Source organism: Penicillium robsamsonii (genome assembly GCF_028829455.1).
Source record: "Penicillium robsamsonii strain IBT 29466 chromosome Unknown utg000003l_segment0_segment0, whole genome shotgun sequence".
NCBI lineage: Eukaryota > Fungi > Ascomycota > Eurotiomycetes > Eurotiales > Aspergillaceae > Penicillium > Penicillium robsamsonii.
Genome location: NW_026643221.1, coordinates 3,712,825 through 3,731,710, shown reverse-complemented (window position 1 = coordinate 3,731,710; position 18,886 = coordinate 3,712,825). Strand labels below are relative to the sequence as shown.

Here is an 18,886-nt window from a genome sequence, read left to right as displayed (position 1 = left end):
CGAGGATAGAACTTCTGGATCTTCAATCACAAGAAAGTTTTTCCTTGTTCAAAAATAGCAAGCCAATACATCCATCGGATATTGTGTACAATAACGTGTGCCGTACATTCAATGTTGCACATGAGGGGCTCGTCAACAGCACGGTGTTACGGTCCGGATGCGGTAGTCCACAAAGACCAGATGTGCCATTCTCCAATTCCTGACTCAGCAGGTTCCATGCCTGGTGGGGACCGCCCACTGCCTCCCATTGCTATGCCAAACATACAAGTACCTTTCATCACTTAATGTGATAAATGGGTGATAACAATCCCCGAGTCGCTGGTGCGACCGCCGCCGCACTGGCCCATTCAGCTGGTTAGATCATTGGATAGTACTCCCCGATACGGTCTCTTGGCACTGCACATACTCGGCCCAACGCACGGCCCAACTATTGTCAGTTGGGCCAAATAACCTCAGAGCATGATTAGGAAAGAAGTCGGTTCTACCAAACCTATCCATGCCGATGCTAGGCCGCTTGAATTATGGACCCCCTGAGCATCACCACCGGCGTTCTCGCCCTCCTACACGTTTCACGGAAAGTCATTGATCTCATTTCAACGATAAACTCCGCGTCAGCTGAAATACGCTGTCTTACGGTTGAGATCAGTACCACCCGCGCTCTTCTCTCAAGTATCGCCGATATTGCCGGCGTAGACGAAACATGGAACCATAGTTTACGGGAATTGATGACCAATGATGGCCCTCTGCAAATGTTAGACACTCTTCTCTCCAAGCTAGAGCACCGTTTAGGCCAGGACTTCAGAATAAAGGGTGAGCCAAGGCATCTGAGAAAGAAGCTAACTTGGCCTTGGCGAGCCGATGACACGCGGGAAATGATAAGAATCGCGAGGGATGCCAGAGGGCTGCTCGCTGGAGCTCTGGCAGTGGACCATTTGTGAGTACATTCGACTATCCAATCAGCGCTTTTGCGGCACCTGGCTTGTTTTTGAACTTTTCTGAAGCTTCTATACTATAGGACCATTTCGAAGGAAATTCGACAAGAGACCAAGCAGATCCATGAAGATTCTCAGAAAACTTTGTTCAGACAGGATGGTTCGTCAACTGTTGACCGTAAACGTTCATGATTTTTAATCTAACCTATTTAGCTAGCGAGCAACGGATGGTGCTGGAATGGCTGTCAACCGTCGATGCTGCCGAGTGCCATTATTCTGCCTGCGCGAAACATGAGGAGGGGACTGGTGACTGGCTGCTTGACTCAGAAGACTTTGGTCTTTGGTTGACTGGCATGAGGGAGGTGATCTGGTTGTATGGAATCCCAGGTTCAGGAAAGACAGGTTTGTATGCAACTGCCATGAGTCTACGAGTGATGTTGACGCCTTCAGTGCATTGTTCAACAATTATTGAGCATGTTCAAAATATTTGCAAAAGCGACGAGCAGCCAGTCTCTTTCTATATATATTATTACTTTGACTTCAAAGATCGGAAACGGCAAACGTTTGATGGCTTTATCAGGTCAGCCATTGCTCAAATTTGCCGACAAAGCACGGTATTCCCACGAGAGGTGATGAATCTGTATGAAGAAAAAAGCAAAAAGGGACAGGATCCAAGCCCGGCGACTCTTGTTGAGACACTCTTAACACTTTTGAAGTATCCTGGCAAGACATATCTTATCCTTGACGCTTTGGACGAATGCCTAGCACAGAAAGAGATATTCGACTTGATTCTCAGAATCAAAGAGGGCACTTCATGGTTAGCGAATATTATGGTTACTAGTCGCTTGGAGCGGCAGATCCAGACTGGGATGCAGGATCTGGTTACTAGGGCGATTCCTCTTTTTGGGCCGCAAGTGGACCATGATATTCAGACTTTGGTCCGCCATGTTCTCGTATCAGATCCCGTGTTGAGCAAGCGCCCAATCCAGATGAAGAGAGAGATGGAGCGCGCCATTGTGAATGGTGCCAGTGGAATGTACGTCGTAGAGACCGTATGTGAACTTTTACCATATCCATTTACTGACCACGGTTTGTGCAGGTTCCGACTGGCGGCATGTCAACTTGACGACTTACGTTCCTGTTTGTCCCCATCAGCCGTACGGAAAACGCTACAGTCCCTTCCTCAAACACTGGACGAGATATACGAGCGTATTCTTTGCGGCATAGATGAAGAGTCCCGCTCTATCGCGTTGACGGCGTTGCAGTTTCTAACGATCTCGTCGCGTCCTGTCAACTTAGATGAGCTATCTGAAATGGTGGCCATCAAGCCTGGCGTCAGTGTTCTAGTCGAGATCGATAGACTGTTTGATCCTACCGATATTCTGGGTGTATGTTCCAGCCTAGTTACCACCTCGAGGTTATCTTGGGTTCAATTGTCGCACTACTCTGTTCGGGAGTTTTTGGCTTCGGACCGGATCTCCAAAGGGCCATCCAGGTTTTTTGCCATAAAAGACCCCGAAGCACACCTAGCAGTCGCACAGCGTTGTTTGACATACCTACTGTCATTTGACAAGTCAGTTATACCAGATGATTCTCACTCCTCCTCGCCGGATGAGTTCCTGGAAACGAGCTACCCCCTACTAAGGTACGCCACGTTTGAGTGGCATACTCATGTACGGCTCCTCCCTTCGGAATACCAGAAACAGGCCGAACCAATGATTCTTCGGCTTTTCGATCAAGACAACCTCGCTTTTCACCATTGGTTATCTAACTACCGCTTCGGTGAAGATGAGCACAGCCCTGGAAGTCCATTATATTATGCCGCGGAGTTAGGGTTTTCTTCCGTAGTTCGCACGATTCTCGACGCAGGTGCTGACGTTAACGTTGTGGGCGGCATGTTTGGATCAGCGCTTGCAGGTGCTAGTCTAGAGGGGCATATAGAGGTTGTTCGCATTTTGTTAGAGCATGGCGCAGATGTCAATATTCGGGCTGGTCGCCACCATACGCCTCTGCAAGCTGCCTGTGTGGAACGAAGACTCGATGTATTCAATCTGCTACTTGCTCACGGCGCAGACATTAATATCGCTGGGGGATACTATGGCTGCGCACTCCAAGCGGCTGCCGCGAGAGGATGGCCAGAAGCAGCCCTACACCTCATCAAATTAGGCGCAGACATCAATATAATGGCAGGGCAGTTTGGTACAGGCTTACAGGCTGCGTCGCGATACTGCCATGAAGAACTTGTCATGGAGCTTTTGACAAAAGGTGCGGACCCAAATGCTGCTGGTGGCTACTACAACACTGCTCTCCAAGCAGCTGCACGAGGTGGACATACTGAAATCATTGACATGTTGTTGGAACATGGAGCCGATGTGCGTATGGAAGGTGGATTCTGTGGCAGTGCTTTACGTGCCGCCCAATCCCGACACAATCACGCCGCCGTTGAAATTATTGAAGCCGAACTACGATTTAGTGATGCGGATAGGTCTTTTCCGCTAATATTCAAGCGGCCTCCTAAGGAAACCGGAGAAGATTGGGAAGAGAGTACTCTGTAAAATGAAGATTGTTTGTTCCCTGGCTACCTTTCTACCTTAGTTCCTGACCATTATGCTCGGTTTAAAGGTATATCCGCGATGATATCAGTTTAGCAGACTCACTTTTCCATTTGAGTCCAGCGGTGGCCCCACCCGTGCGAAATCCGTTCAATTACAGATGTGATTGACCAGTTGACCATCGGCGTGCAGCCCATTACATCTCCCACCTACGAGACCGACGATAGAAAGGGTGGCCCGACCGATCAAGGTACAACCAAGGATGATTTCCTCGGCGTGACCGTACCGAATATCGAGGAATCGGTGGCGTCCCGCTGTCCTGACGCGGTTTCGCCCGTTGTCTCAGCCAACAGGCGACAACACGCCAACCGAGTAAATGACGATTGTCGAACTCCTCATTGGGACAGTTTTACTGACCTTTCCTGTCCTTTTCCTTCATGTTATTCCTTTCGCGTTGCTTATGGTCGATCAGGGAGGACGTTGAGTAAATTAAGGTTATACTGGGTATTGTAGAAACCAATGTGATATTTCCGCCCATCCCATAACAATGGTAGTGCGAATGAATCAAAGTTCAATTAACCTGTTGCAGTCTAACTAGTCGCGTATGACTATTCAGGCGCTTCATTCAACTGAAGTAAGAACTCGAAGCCAAACGCCGAGTTGGGATTACGTAGTGCTCCCAGAGAGTATAGAGAGGCCGACTTGTAGAGATCGTGGAATCCGCCCATTCCAGTAAACCATAAACCTACAATAATGGTAGTGTGTCTAATGTCGACCTTAGGGATTAAGTACGATCAATCATCAGTTTGATAATAAAGAAATCGCTTTATCGTTCTTACGAGGTTTCCCTTAGAGCAGGCCCAAGGTGACTAAGGATCTTTCTTCTGTAGTTGCTCATATGCGTCAATCCCATGTCAAGTCAATTGCTCTTTGGGAAAGTCCAGAAAATTGCAAGTGATGTCCAATATTTTCCAATAGTTCTAACTGGTAGAATTCCTATTGTTGTCGTGACCCCACAAGAACAATATCAAGATGCTCGTATCCCCGAGCTGTTCTTCGTATTGTTGCCTTTTCATTGTGCACTTTTCAATTTAACACTGTTTTATTTCTATTTCCCCTTCCTCTCCCCCGTTCAATCATTTTAACCATGGAACGAGTCGTGATTGTCGGAGCAGGTTGGTAGAAGTTCACAATTAAATTGGACTTGGGCTAACTTGTTAGGTCTTTACGGTCTCATCGCAGCGAAGACGTATCTACAAATCGTCGGGGCATACGACGGTGAAAATACAAGCAAACCCACCGATGAAATCGTTGAAATTCCTATCTGTTTCACTGAGCGTATCGATGCGTCCCAAAAAACCTCCTCCGAAAGTCGACTACTTGTGATTGACTCTGCCTCCGATATTGGGGGTACTTGGGCCGAGGAGCGCCTTTACCCAAATTTGTTGAGTCAGAACTCGTATGGGCTTTATGAATTCAGCGACCTGCCTCTTTCCGACGTGGTTCCAGAGGAACAAGCCGATGATACACACAACCAGTTCATTGCAGGCTGGAAGATCAATCGTTATCTCCGTGCATGGGTTGAGAAATGGCAGCTCGAAAAACACATAAGATTGAACTGGATGGTAAGACATTGCCTCTCTGTCACAGGTTTGCGGGATTTCTGAATGATCTGTAGGTCGACGACATCAGCCGTCTCGAAACCAAAGAGTGGAAGCTCAACATCAATGTGTCCACGTCCACATCCCCGAGTCGGCGTGTCACTATTATCTGCGACAAGTTGGTCCTAGCTACAGGATTGACTTCGGTACCAAATATGCCAGAAACAAAGGGCTCGTCATCGGCCTCCGATAACCTTGCTCCAGTCATCCATGCCAAGGATGTTGGAAAATGGGCTCGAGAGCACCTAGGATATCAGCCACTGAAAGCACCCGAGTCCGAGGCTGTTAACATTCCAATCAAAGAGTCACCTTACCCACAACTGCGATCGGTTGCTGTTTATGGCGGTGCGAAATCGTCCTTTGATCTGGTACATTTCTTTGCGACTCTGCATCGCAATGATTCAAAGCTGCACCTCAAGTCTACACAGGAAAATCCTATCAAGGTACACTGGATCATCCGTGATCGAGGTGTAGGGCCCGCGTGGATGGTGCCGCGAATGTCCACTCTCCCAAATGGCGAGATCGTTGCAAGCGATAAGGCTGCTAGCACCCGATTGATCACCCATCTCACCCCGTGCTGCTATGAGGTTCCAAAACGTCTGTCTCTTGGACCTTCCGGGAGCCTTCACTGGGAGGGCTCATGGCTGGCGCGGTTATTCCATGGCAACCCAGTTGGCCGGTGGTGGATCGGTTGGCTCTGGCGATCGATTGATAAAGGATTGGAGGAGACGGCGCAATATGGCTCAGATCCAAAGATGAAAAAACTTCGCCCGGAGAACAGGTAGGTCCAATGAAATGTCATTTGAGAGTACTCGGCGACTAATAACTTCCAGTGTTGTTTCGTGCGCATCTGGTATTGGTATCGCAAACCATGAAGACCTCTGGGAAATAATTAGATTGCCACATGTCAACGTGTATCGATCAGCCATCACGGATATCGTCGCTACTATGCCGGATCAAACCACAGATTCATCAGCAAAAGCCTCGGTGCACTTGTCAAACAGCAATTCCATTGATGAAGTCGATCTCGTCATTCACGCGACCGGATATAAGCCAATAGTCCCGATTCGGTTTGAACCTGCAGGTCTACGTCTAGAACTGGGACTGTCAGCCCTGGTGAACTCAGGGGGCGAGGATATTCGCGAGAACCGTGAAATTCCAGCAGGGACACCAGAGAGAATCAATGGACCACTGGAATCAACGATGAAAGACCGCATCAACCACTGGGAAGATCTAGATCGACGTTCTGAAGTCATGGTTAGGAAGACGTTGAATGCCACAAGATGCGCTTTCACAGATCGCAGCCCTCCCTCATGGGCCGAATCTCACAAGCTGGTACCGCATCGTCTATTCCGCCGTATGGTTGCACCAGAATTAATCGCACAAGGTGATCGCTCATTTGCAACGCTCGGTGTTATTTTATCATCCACTATTGCTGTTGTTGCGGAGGTTCAAGCTCTTTGGGTGGCTGCATTCTTGACAGGAGGGCTCGACTCCCCCGTGGAAATTAAGTCAACTCCAAACCAGGCTCTATCGCTTAAAAATCTTTCGCTGGTGGATATGGAGAATGCCATCTCCGAGGATGTGGTCCTGGGCTCATTGACGGGAACTGGCCTTGAGGTTGAGGCTATTCAGGTATGTTTGTTGTCCGAAACCGCGAGGGTATCGTAATTTAATCATCCCATAAGTACAATGACATGCTCCTGCGTGATTTGGGACTCAATCCCCACCGACTCGGCGGTGGGTTCTACACCGAGCTCACCGGGGTATATGGGCCTTCGGTGTATGCTAGAATTGTGGACGAGTGGAAGAGTGGAAGTCTGGCAGTGAAGAAAGCGTAGTTGCGCCAAGCATTGATAATTCAGCTTAATGATTTCCTATCGCAACTCGATTTAACATTGCATGTTAGTTCGGACTGTATTCTGTATAAAAGTTCCTGAATGATCCCCTGGACAGCCTGGGCCCCGACCCGGCTGTAAACACGGTGACAAAGCAAATGATGTGAGAGTCAGGTGATGGTGCTTGCGCCTTCCTAATCTGGACGCTTGGCATCTGTGGACCTTCCCGATTAGAAACCAGCGGCCTCCCCCTGGAGTCTGCAATATTGGCCTGTCATGGAGCGTCGGAAGCAAACTCGACTCACCCGATGTCGCACTGGATGCATGCGCTGTCGGGTTCGTCGGCGAAAATGTATGTGTTTCTGAATCTGCTGAATATTCAAGCCTAATAGCAATTCAGGCGACGAAGGCAAACCACGATGTCAAAACTGCATTGACCGGAACTATCAATGCAAATATGGTAACCAGTTGACCTTTTTGACAAAGAATGCTCGTACTGTGCAAACATCAGAAGTCGAGGCAACATCTGTCAGCTATGAAGCGATTCGGGTAGGTTTTCCGGTAGTAATCACAAGACAGAGATCTTATATATATATGCAGTTCGTCACTGAACATACCTCGAAAGATTGCAACGAAACTGATGTTCATGCACTGGATGAAACATGCTCTCACATTGAAGTGACTCCATGCCCACAACAAGCCGGCCCTAACACACTTAGCGATGTCAGAGATGAAGACGTGCCATTCTGGCCGGAGCCAACCCCGCATGCCGCGGATGGCCAAAATTATACGACCCTCAATGACAATGATGAATCAGCGGTAGCCGGATTGTTGGCTCTCGGGATGAATGGTCCCGATCTGGGGCTGTCGGACCTAGTAGTTCCATCACCAAGGGTTCTAATGATCCCATCTAATTTGTCGCGTCGATTAACCCTACCCCCGCAAACTACACAACACCCACCAGAAGCAAGTCTAGAGACATTCTCATCCACCGAAATACAAGCTCTGCTACGGCACTATCGTTATGAGGTAGCCTCTTGGGTAAGATTCTCGAAACCACCACGGACTGCACGGTGCTAACTGCAGTAGTTGGACATATGTGATCTTGGTCAATCATTTGGAATCCAAGGACTTCAGTTAGCGATGGCCTCACCAACCACCTGGAACTCGATTCTTGACCTGTCTGAGACTTCTTTCCGCCAGCTTCATCCGCAAAAGTCACCCGGAGAAGGGAGAAAAACATTCCTTCGGCAAACCAACTCGGATATGCAGCTTAACATTACATATGTCGCACTGATAACTGTTATAGATCAAGTGAAAGGCTGTATCTCAAATGTCTCTGCTACGTGGAACACCGAAAGACAGTGCGATCAGGACCTCATGAGGGCCCTGAGTTCCCACGCGGTTGGTAGAGATATTAATTCCGCGATTTATTGGCTCTTTTTCAGGCTCGGTATGAATTCTAAAACAGCCTGTGTAGTTTTGATTACTATCGACTAACTACTTCGGGCATCACAGATCTTGCGACAGCGCTAGCGAGTGATCGCGACATGTGCATACCGCTTCCCCCATCGTTCCCATATTTCACAGAAGTAGATCTTGTGGCTGATCCATTCGAAATGGTTTTCTTCTACGCATTCCGCCCTCTATGGCTCTGTGCCAGAGTGATCCAATTTGTGCAGAACGAAGAAGCTTGCCCTAATCGACCCCCGCTCCATACATGGATTGAATTAGTGGAAGGACTGCAACAATGGTATCGTGAGCGACCAAGGGAATTTCAACCCATGCTGGAATTAGAACTGGATGATCAGTTAACTGGACCAGAACGAAGTTTCCCGGTTGTTTTGTTTGCGAATGCAGCAGGCTTGTTTGGCAACCAGCTGTATCATACGGCCATGTTGATCTTACTACATAATCGGCCTCGTACCGCGCGCATTGGTTTCCACTCTGTTACCATGTCTCCGTTGTGGAATGCGCAGCGGATATGCAGTATTGCTCTCCACAACGATCGTCGGGAGTGCTGGGATCCATGTCTCCTGGCATCCTTTCTGCTGGCAGCTCGTCGGATGACACACGAGTCGCAACAACGTGAAATTGTGCGTGGATTCGACCGTATCCGTACGGTGACAGGGTGGAACACAAACAACTGCTTGCAGAGCCTGCAAGCAGAGTGGTGCCTCGTTGATGAGATATAGTAAAGGATTATCTTTGGTGAGATTATTCAAGGCGACAACGTCGCTCACCCTGTTACGGGAAACCGCTGTCTATCAATAGTCCGGTCTGAGCGTGAGAGCTGATACCCCCAGGCGAGTTCAAGGTCGCGGATGCGCCAGCAAGCACCCCATCCAGTCTCAGCTTCAATGTGACGAATCAGGTCGAGTATAATGGCGTGTTCTGATACATGGCTGAACAGCCGTCCCGCAATCCACAATGGCTGGATAGCGTTATTCAAGCATCCGTGGTGCGGATTGGCGAGTGAGATTCCACAAATACGCCTTGCATGCCACATTGCAGACATTGCAGATGTTGGCTGCAGCTTCATAGATTTGGGCATCAAGTCGAGCAGCAAGATGCATGCCGTGCTGTATAGTTGGTTCGAGGATATAGCCGCCCATTGCAGGAAAAGGATGTGGGGGAATGGTTTGGTCGTCGTGGTGTGGATTGGTAACAGCTCCGGTGGTCGGTTGTCAAGCCAATGCTGCAAATCGTTCCATAGTCGCAGCCAGCGGCGATTGAAGGCCTCTCCGGTGCAGTCATTCTGAACACCCAGCTCCACAAACTGAGTACGATCAGCCACCAGCTCGCATGCTTTTGCGCACAGGTATACGGCGTAGTTGGCGTGCATGTCTGGGGACTGGGCAGATTCGAACAGCCGTGCAGCATCATCTTCGTGACATCCAGGTGCGAGCCATTTGCTGGGCCGAAGAAGAGTGCTCTGTGTCCCATCGGAGATCAACGCGCCACATAGGTCTAATTATTCTACATCAGTCATATCCTTGTCATTTGACCATCAACATGGGCTCTCACCCATGCGTGCGTAGCACCAAAATACAGCTCGTAGAAGCCCGCTGCTGAACCCATTCATTTCGAAGGCGTCAAAAAGTGCCGCACATCCCTCCAAATGACGTTGCCAATCCTGCGCACGCGCAGACATCATCTCAAGACAGCAGAGCAGTACGCATGCGGCGACAACCTTAGCATCACGTATTTGCAACAGAGGGCTCAGTAGGCGAATCGCTTCCTGGTAAAGCTCCAGGCTATCAAATGAGTTTTGAATCCCCTCCTTCCTTTCCATTTGTCGGGCGGATATTGCGAGGATCGCATTCATCAAGGCGGGGAACGATTGGGCCAGTGCAGGAATCTGCACTCGAAAGGTACATTGCGAATCGAACATGTCCAGCTGCGGTCGGGGATCAGCGATTATTGATTATTGAGTACATCATAAACAATGTCACATACCCATGGTGCCACCTGCCCAACGTAGTTCTTCAAGTACTCAATGCGACGCAGATTTGACAGCACAGGACGCGTTGGTGTCTCCTCCCTATCGCGCAATTGTGCGGGGTGTTGTTCCTGCGTAGCTGGGCTCGGTGTCCGGGTCGGAGCTGCAGACTGCGCGAGATTGAAGAGCATACATCGTAGCTCCTCCTGGGATGCTAAGAAGCCTGGATCATGGGAGAATTCATCGGCCCCGCTGGTAGCGCCCGACGGAGAAGTGAATGCAGCATCGGCAGGATTGGGTACAGTCGCGTCGCGTTGGGACCAGTCGCTCATGACGTAATTAGAGCCATACGATAGCTCTCCCACTTCTTAAGGAATTGGATCAAATCATTGACTTTGTCTTGGACTTTAAACCCGAGACGAATTGCGAAATGTGAAGAAAAGAATCCCCAAAAGATTTTTAGTTAAGATTGAAGTTAACAGTTGAAGTGGAGAACGGAGAACGGAGGAATCGGCTATGTACTTTCACTTCTCTTGACACTCCTGGGACATTTCTGATTTTTTGGCAACAGAAGCATTTGTATTTGTTGTCAGTTAAGCCATACGACTTGCAAAATTTAGTCGATCTTCTATAGATATCTATACAGTTCACAATCTCCCATTCGAGAGTACTCATTGACGCCGCACCCTGATCGCAACCTACGATATACCCCGTACCCCGTACAGTTCAAATCACATTCTGATCTCTAGAGTAATCGGTGCAGGGAATATCACTGCAAAAAAGGGATGTGATCCTACAAGGCAGGTGGCCGTGACCCCTGGCACTTGCAGGATAAATAGACGCAAGGGGTATGGGGAAGCCAGATGGCACCCCCCTTACAGGAAGAGCTCTCTACCTTCTAGATTATACTTCCAGGCACTGTCAAGTCTTCTATACCCTCGGATCTACTATTATATGGTCTCTGCTTGTCATCTGCGTCATGTACGGCCTCAAACAGTTGTCGGTTCTAAGCTTGATGCTTCTCTCTGTATCGGCAGCAAAAAATCCCCTAAGAACAATTGTGCGCATATTCATCTTGGAAGTCCTCGCCCTATTACTAACAGGGCCATGCAGGTGGGCATTGAAACAGCCGAGAAGAGCCGTGGTATTGATGTGCCATTGAATGATTGTCATCCGATTGAGGAAGAGTGAGATTGATTTCCAGCTACCATGTTTCGGCGGAGACTAACGGGTCACAGAGACGTTCTTACTGTGTCTTTAAAAAAGCCATGCCGGCTTTTCACGTGAGTTCGGTCCCAAAAACAAGTGAACCCTCACTGACAGTAAGGATAGCGGCCCTGACTGCACAGGACGCAACACATTCTTAAGCCCTGGAGAGCACTCTTCCAAGGACCCAATTCCGGTCATCGAGTCGATATTTTGCCAGCCATCTTGAGGGAATACAATGGTATGGAGGTTGGGAGATAGTGTAAGAATTCTGTATAGTCTGAATTGGTCTATAGTATCAAATGAATCCTTATTGCTGAACATCCGTTGTCCTGCTTTACACCGCACTAAACAATATTGTATAGCACCAAGCTTAGCGGCACTCAGGTTTTCAATGATCCAAACAAACATCTCTTATTACTATATCTATAAGGATGCCTGTTGCTCATCGACCACCAACACCTTGATACTACCGTTTCGTGTATCAGCGCAAAGATGGAGCGCATCCTCGGCTTTTTCAAGAGGGAAGACATGCGACACAAGTTTTTTCAGGTCTAAGATTCGACCACTCAGGCAGGCAATGGCCGGGGGCCATGTGTCACGGTAGCGGTTGATGAACCGGAGATCAATCTAGCAGAGTCAGCAAAAGAATATTCACTCCACGGAAACACCAATACAACTGACCTCGGCGAGCGAAACATGCATAAAAGGTAAGTTGTTCATGATCTGTTTTCCTACACCAATCACCATCACGGTGCCTCCTCGCCGCACAGTATACACAGCAGTGCACACACTGCTTTCCACGCCCGTACACTCGAGAATGGTTTCCGGAGCAACATATTCACCAGACCCAAAGAGAGCTCGAATGGCCTCTGCATTACCTTTTGCATCTTTTGTACGATCCACTTCATAGGTAATGCAGGACGGGACAAAATCCTTCGCAAAGGCCAGTCGAGAGGGCTCTAGATCTGTGATCACGATAGGATGTGCGCCCGAGGCACGAGCTGCAGCTAAAGCAATCAAGCCGATAGGGCCTGCACCGCATACAACCACACCACGGCCCAACGAAAGACCAGCCGTCTTGATGCCGTGCATCACCACCGAAAGTGGCTCGAGAAGAGCGCCTTCGGCAAAAGTGACGTTGTCAGGCAGCTTGTGCAGCCATTTGGCAGGGTGGTTCTTGTAACGCTGAATGGTGCCTTCATAAGGGTAAACGCCAGCAAACTCGACATCCTCGCACAGATTATAACGTCCCTCGTCACAGAGGAAACAGCGTTCACAGGGAACACCAGGTTCCACAGCAACTCGATCACCTATCGAATTATCAGCTCAAACGCTCTTCGCATTCAGAGAATCATATCTACCTGGCTTCAAATGGTTGACCCCCTCGCCGCACTGCAGAACGATACCCGAAGCTTCATGCCCAATGGTGCAGTCGCCTTCAAACACCAACGTTCCAATACGCCCGGTCTTCCAGAAGTGAATATCAGACCCACAAATTCCAGTTGCTTTGATATGAACCAGCGCCTCCCCTGGTTTAGGGGGGTAAACAGGTGTGTCGATAGTTTTGAGCTTGTGGTCTGCGGTCACCTGCAATGAGGGATTGGAATGGGAGACTTTAAGGGGAACGCGATCCCCCTTTGATTTTGTCATGGTCTGCTGTCCGTTTTGCTGATCGATGGGTACCAAAGTCCTTGTGTGTTTTCCGTGTGACTTCACAAAAGTGAGCTACTTGTATTCTTTAAAGGGGACATGGGAGCACAGAGAGTATGGGAACTAGTAAGTCGTGGCTCGAGATACCTATTTTGGGTGGTTGGAACTTCCCAACTTGATGTGAGCCCCGGTGTGGGGTCGGCACTGGGGGTAATCGCCCGATTAGGAAATATTAAGCATCACCACTCGCAATACTATTTCAATGAGATTCCCCTCCGGCTTTGAAAATTTAGATATCCTAGAAATTTCACAGCTCTGTACGACTTCTATAATGACGGTTGAAGTTCAACGAAATGGCGTCAACGGAGCCCACGGCTCTGCAATGCCTATAGTCCACAAGCTGGCAAAGGACCATGATTTGGTTTTGAAGACCTTTCGGTTGTTGATTGCAGACCTCTGCCAACAATTCAACGGCGGACACCCCGGGTTTGATCATACCAATACTGGCTTGCCTTTGGCACATACTGATTTTGTATGCTAGTGGTGCTATTGGTATGGCTGCGATCGGTGTTGCACTATGGAGATACGTGATGCGTTATGCACCACACACTCCGGCATTCTTCAACCGGGATCGCTTCATCTTGTCTAATGGTCAGTCCTACATTTCTTCTATTGATACCGCTCCGGGAGTGTTATATACTCAAATAACGACCTATAGGTCACACTTGCCTCTTCCAGTACTCTTTCCTGCATCTCACGGGCTACAAGGCGATGACCTTTGAACAGCTCAAATCATATCACTCAGATCGTGTTGATGCGCTATGCCCCGGACATCCAGAGATTGAACATGAAGGAATTGAAGTGACAACCGGACCATTGGGTCAGGGTCTTGCGAATGCTGTAGGCTTGGCCATGGCGACGAAGAATCTCGCGGCCACCTACAACCGCCCCGGCTTCGATGTGGTAAATAACCATACTTGGTGTATGGTTGGCGATGCTTGCTTGCAGGAGGGTGTTGGTCTCGAGGCAATTTCGCTGGCCGGGCACTTCCGTCTAAACAATCTCACTGTCATCTACGACAACAACCAGATTACTTGTGATGGATCCGTTGATCTTACCAACACCGAAGATGTGAACACAAAAATGCGCGCCTGTGGCTGGGATGTGATTGAGGTGGTAGATGGCTGCTTTGATATCGAGGGCATTGTTCGTGCATTGGAGCAAGGTCGCGCATCGAAGCAAAAGCCCACCTTTATTAATATCAAGACGGTTATCGGCCTGGACAGTAGTGTTGCTGGAACCGCTACTGCCCATGGTGCTGCTTTCGGTGCCAAGAGTATCTATGATATGAAGGCTTCCTACGGCTTCAACCCGGAGGAGCACTTTGTCATTAGCGAATCTGTTCGTCAGTTCTTCCACGAAGTTCCAGAGCGCGGAGAGCAGTGGGTTCAAGAGTGGGACCAGCTAGTAAACAACTACGCTGTCCAGCACCCTGATCTAGCGGCCGAGTTCATGGCTCGTGTGCGCGGCGAGCTTCCAGTCAACTGGCAGGAACATATTCCAACCACCTTCCCTGAGAAGCCCACTGCCACTCGTGCGGCGTCTGGTCTAGTATTTAACCCAATTGCCAAAGGAGTCAACTCTTTTATAGTCGGTACTGCGGATCTCTCACCATCCGTAAACATGATCTGGCCTGGCAAAGTCGACTTCCAGCATGTAAGTCAAAACTACTGACATTGGCATGGCCCTAAATACTGCTAACTGCCTCATTAGCCCGACCTCCGAACAACCTGCGGCATCAATGGCACTTATGCTGGCCGGTATATTCATTATGGTGTCCGTGAGCATGCCATGGCTGCCATCTCCAACGGTCTGGCCGCTTATTCCCCCAATACCATCATTCCAGTCACATCGACCTTCTTCATGTTTTACCTATACGCTGCACCCGCTGTCCGAATGGGTGCGTTGCAGCACCTCCAAATTATCCACGTCGCCACCCATGACTCCATTGGTATGGGCGAGGACGGACCGACCCATCAGCCTATTGAGTTGGCAAACCTCTATCGTGCGATGCCAAACCTCTTGTATATCCGTCCCGGTGATAGCGAGGAGACAGCCGGTGCATGGATTGCCGCTATTAGCGCCAAGCAGACTTCAAGTATCATTTCAACCTCTCGTCAAGCATTGCCCCAGATCCCACAGACGCGTCGTGATGGCGTAGCCCTTGGCGCATATGTACTCTCTGAATCTGAGTTGGCTACTGTCACCTTAATCGGCGTTGGAGCTGAACTTTCGCTAGCAGTGGAGGTTGCTGAGCAACTAAAAGTGCAGAAGGGTATTACCGCGCGTGTTGTCAGCTTCCCTTGCCAGCGCCTATTTGAAAAACAGTCAGTCGAATACAAGCGCAACACGCTGCGGCGACACCAGGGCATACCGGCTGTGGTGATTGAGCCCTACGCGCCGAACGGGTGGGAACGTTATGCAGATGCGGGCATCTGCGTGACACGCTTCGGTCATAGTCTCCCGGGCAAGGCGGCGTACAAGTTTTTTGGGTATGGTATTGAAACGTTGACAACAAAGGTGGCTAGGTACCTAGAACGAATCCAGGAAGATGAGCTACTTCGCGGCGAGTTTGTCGACCTGTGAGCACCATGTCTGATATTTTTGATCGTCGTTCACGGGGTATGGGTTGGATGTCGGGCTAATGAACTTTTATATTTACTTTACAATTGTGCAAATTCTCGTTTTTTGTAAATCCGGTTGTATATATATTGGTGAGCTTGCAACCTTTTTAAGGTTAAACGCACGAACCAATCACGAGATAAGAAAGTCTGGCCAAGGTTGGGGGCCAACAGTGTACAGTGTTCATATTGAGTGATTTCTTTTCATTCTCTTTCCTGTCGCTTTACCTCTGTTGTTGGCCTTTGCTCCGTACCAGGTGACCCGATCCAACTACCCTGCGACCGTGTGAAGTTCATATCGACTTCCCTGCTGACTTTACCCCTCAACTTAGCTCAAGTCAAAACGGGCGAGATGATGTAGAGATGATCCACATGTGTGGCATTTTTTTAGGGAACAGGGGAACAACACTGCGGTATGACTGATCGCGCAACACGCTAGAAATATAATGAAGTATAACAGTCATAAGGTCAACCTCTCACGCCGAAATCGATGGCCAAGGGACTTTGACCTTATTGCTTTGCTAATAATTTTCTAGCGAAGAAAAGTCTAAAGTCTATGCAGCAGGGAGTGAATATGCGGTGACGAGAACGTTGTAGGATTTCAAATAACATTCTACCGAAAACAAGGGGGTCGAAGATAATTCTTAGATTGATCTGATGCACCCGATGTCATGAATCACTAGGAAATTAGGATGCTGGACGGGACATACGATAACCATTCGGAAGGATGTAATATTTACAGTGTGAATTATATCAGATGGCACAAAAATCAGGAACATCTGATCCTTTTTTTCTTTGTGCTAAAAATGTTCTGGACCAATGATAATGAGCCCGTGGCCCATGCCTCGACGCGGACTGTTGATCGACACCGAAAGAGCGTGGGAAGTATGCAGAATGGGGTCATGCAGCCACATGGTATGAAAGGAGTTTTTAAGAGGATGTTGAAAGAGAATAGAAGAAAAATAAAAAACTTATAAGCCGGTCAACTCGTCAACTCCAACTTTCTACTTTCATCTCAAACATGGCGCGTTCTCTACTCCTAGTTGCCCTAAGTCTGGGTACTGCTGCGATGCCCGCTTCGTCGGGTATGAGCAACATCAAAAATATTGTGGTTTTGGTGCAAGAAAATTTGTCCTTTGACCACTTTGCTGGCGGTCTTGACTATGATGCCAGCATTGACGGCCCTCAGAATCCTCAATTTTGCAATCCTGCCAACGTTTCCATCCCCCAAGTAGACCATGTCTGCGCCAACCCTAACGCGAAGAACATCGCGTCGGAAGACCCCAACCACAGCATTGCTGGTGGTAACATGCAGGTCTTTGGAACCTACCACCCCCTTGCAGGAGCCAAGTCCACCATGAATGGTTTCATCACTGAGCAGCGTACCTCCTACCCAAAAGACGACCTACAGCGTGCGGCCGAGGCGATCAATTATTTCAAACCGGAACACATCCCCGTCTTTAATACCATAGCTCAGAACTTTGTCTTGTTCGATCGCTGGTTTGCCGCAGTTCCAGGTCCCACAAACCCCAACCGCGCCTACTTGACCTCTGGCACTTCACATGGTCATGGCCATAATGATGACGACTTCATGACTTCTGCGCTGCCACAAAAGTCCATTTTCGAGCAGCTATCTGAGAAGGGAATCACTTGGAAAAACTACGAGAACTCGACCCAGTCCAAACCCGCATTTTTGCCAGACGCCATGTTCTATGATTGGACCGCGAAGAATGGCAAAGATAAAGTGGTTCCGATTGACCAGTTCTACACTGATGCCGAAGCTGGCAAACTGCCACAATTCACATGGATCAACCCCGAGTGTTGCTCGTATATGTCAATGCATCCTCCATCTCCAATCAATATGGGCGAGAATTTTGTCAAGAGCATCTATGAGGCGGTACGAAATTCGCCGCAGTGGAATGAGACCCTCTTCATTCTGACCTGGGATGAACATGGGGGATTTGCTGATCACGTTTCGCCTCCGACTGATGTCCCCGCTGGCGACAGTCTGACCTATACGGAGAACGCTCGGGATGGCCAGCAATACACTTTCCACTTTGATCGTCTCGGGATTCGCGTTCCTACCGTCTTGATCTCCCCCTGGGTTTCCAAGGGATGGGTCCAGCACAAGCCTACCGACGGGAACGAGTTCACACATACCTCTATCCTCAAATTTGTCTCCGAGCTCTGGGGATTAGAAAGTTTATCCCCGCGCGTGGACTGGTCGGCTTCCTTTGGGAACTTGATCACAAACAAGTTCCGAAAGGATACTCCCACAACGTTGCCAAACGGGGCAAACTTTTAGGTCTTTACTACATATCTTTTGTTAATAGTCGCAGTCCGGAACTCCTAGCTCAAATGAATCTAATGACAATGAAAATATAATATCAACACCCCCTACAAATCTATTACGCAAATGTTGCACTTTACCCTCTAAGCCCTGTCCGTGCTTGCTTTGTGTTTGCCAATGAAATAATACCTCAAGTAGAGGATACGAAGGCTTTTGAAAATGATCCCTGCAATAGGCTCGAGAAAGAAACCAAGACAAAGAAGTCATTTTCGTTAAAATAATAATATATTTTCTACAAACCGACCCCCTTACACCTAAATATCATGAAAGGATCAATGCAATTGCATGCCTTGGCGGGAGAATTGGGGTAACTACCGAGTTTTTATTTACTTTCTGGCAACAATGTGAGCTGGTCATAACCTACAGATATATGTATATCGGGAAATCATTAACATGCGTAAAATAGCTTGTACGTATTGGGTTGGGCACTGTGTTATTCAAATTGAAGGTAGGATGACCTCCCGGGGACACCCCTGTCGAGGTGGGCGGGCGCTGGAGTAATCCGATTACATAATATTAATATCGGGGACCTCACCTGGGCGGGTCACCTCAAATCATCTATAAACTGTCA

At 48.7% G+C, this 18,886-nt stretch overlaps 8 protein-coding genes across 8 annotated transcripts; 6 read left to right on the top strand and 2 right to left on the bottom strand.

Annotated features, from left to right (window-relative positions):
• Positions 1-521: 521 nt before the first annotated feature.
• On the top strand, positions 522-3,487 carry N7447_006140 (ankyrin repeat domain-containing protein; the record flags this gene model as incomplete). Its single annotated transcript, XM_057230402.1, has 5 exons — positions 522-810; positions 856-934; positions 1,016-1,092; positions 1,146-1,968; positions 2,032-3,487. The coding sequence occupies 5 exons, from the start codon at positions 522-524 to the stop codon at positions 3,485-3,487; spliced, it is 2,724 nt and encodes a 907-aa protein (XP_057085492.1).
• Positions 3,488-4,631: 1,144 nt separating this feature from the next.
• Positions 4,632-6,986, top strand: N7447_006139 (uncharacterized protein; the record flags this gene model as incomplete). Its single annotated transcript, XM_057230401.1, has 5 exons — positions 4,632-4,659; positions 4,706-5,109; positions 5,163-5,926; positions 5,979-6,780; positions 6,834-6,986. 5 exons carry the CDS (start codon positions 4,632-4,634, stop codon positions 6,984-6,986), a joined length of 2,151 nt encoding a protein of 716 aa, XP_057085491.1.
• Positions 6,987-8,602: 1,616 nt separating this feature from the next.
• On the top strand, positions 8,603-9,178 carry N7447_006138 (uncharacterized protein; the record flags this gene model as incomplete). The annotated part of the gene is made up of 1 exon (XM_057230400.1): positions 8,603-9,178. One exon carries the CDS (start codon positions 8,603-8,605, stop codon positions 9,176-9,178), a length of 576 nt encoding a protein of 191 aa, XP_057085490.1.
• Positions 9,179-9,222: 44 nt separating this feature from the next.
• Positions 9,223-10,757, bottom strand: N7447_006137 (uncharacterized protein; the record flags this gene model as incomplete). The annotated part of the gene is made up of 3 exons (XM_057230399.1): positions 9,223-9,953; positions 10,011-10,383; positions 10,443-10,757. 3 exons carry the CDS (start codon positions 10,755-10,757, stop codon positions 9,223-9,225), a joined length of 1,419 nt encoding a protein of 472 aa, XP_057085489.1.
• A 622-nt stretch (positions 10,758-11,379) lies between these two features.
• N7447_006136 (uncharacterized protein) lies at positions 11,380-11,860 on the top strand (the record flags this gene model as incomplete). Its single annotated transcript, XM_057230398.1, has 3 exons — positions 11,380-11,612; positions 11,664-11,708; positions 11,758-11,860. The coding sequence occupies 3 exons, from the start codon at positions 11,380-11,382 to the stop codon at positions 11,858-11,860; spliced, it is 381 nt and encodes a 126-aa protein (XP_057085488.1).
• A 197-nt stretch (positions 11,861-12,057) lies between these two features.
• On the bottom strand, positions 12,058-13,284 carry N7447_006135 (NAD(P)-dependent alcohol dehydrogenase; the record flags this gene model as incomplete). The annotated part of the gene is made up of 3 exons (XM_057230397.1): positions 12,058-12,261; positions 12,316-12,944; positions 12,996-13,284. The coding sequence occupies 3 exons, from the start codon at positions 13,282-13,284 to the stop codon at positions 12,058-12,060; spliced, it is 1,122 nt and encodes a 373-aa protein (XP_057085487.1).
• A 331-nt stretch (positions 13,285-13,615) lies between these two features.
• N7447_006134 (transketolase family protein) lies at positions 13,616-15,930 on the top strand (the record flags this gene model as incomplete). The annotated part of the gene is made up of 4 exons (XM_057230396.1): positions 13,616-13,770; positions 13,826-13,935; positions 14,003-15,000; positions 15,058-15,930. The coding sequence occupies 4 exons, from the start codon at positions 13,616-13,618 to the stop codon at positions 15,928-15,930; spliced, it is 2,136 nt and encodes a 711-aa protein (XP_057085486.1).
• A 1,056-nt stretch (positions 15,931-16,986) lies between these two features.
• On the top strand, positions 16,987-18,270 carry N7447_006133 (putative phosphatidylglycerol specific phospholipase; the record flags this gene model as incomplete). The annotated part of the gene is made up of 1 exon (XM_057230395.1): positions 16,987-18,270. One exon carries the CDS (start codon positions 16,987-16,989, stop codon positions 18,268-18,270), a length of 1,284 nt encoding a protein of 427 aa, XP_057085485.1.
• Between the last annotated feature and the right edge of the window lie 616 nt (positions 18,271-18,886).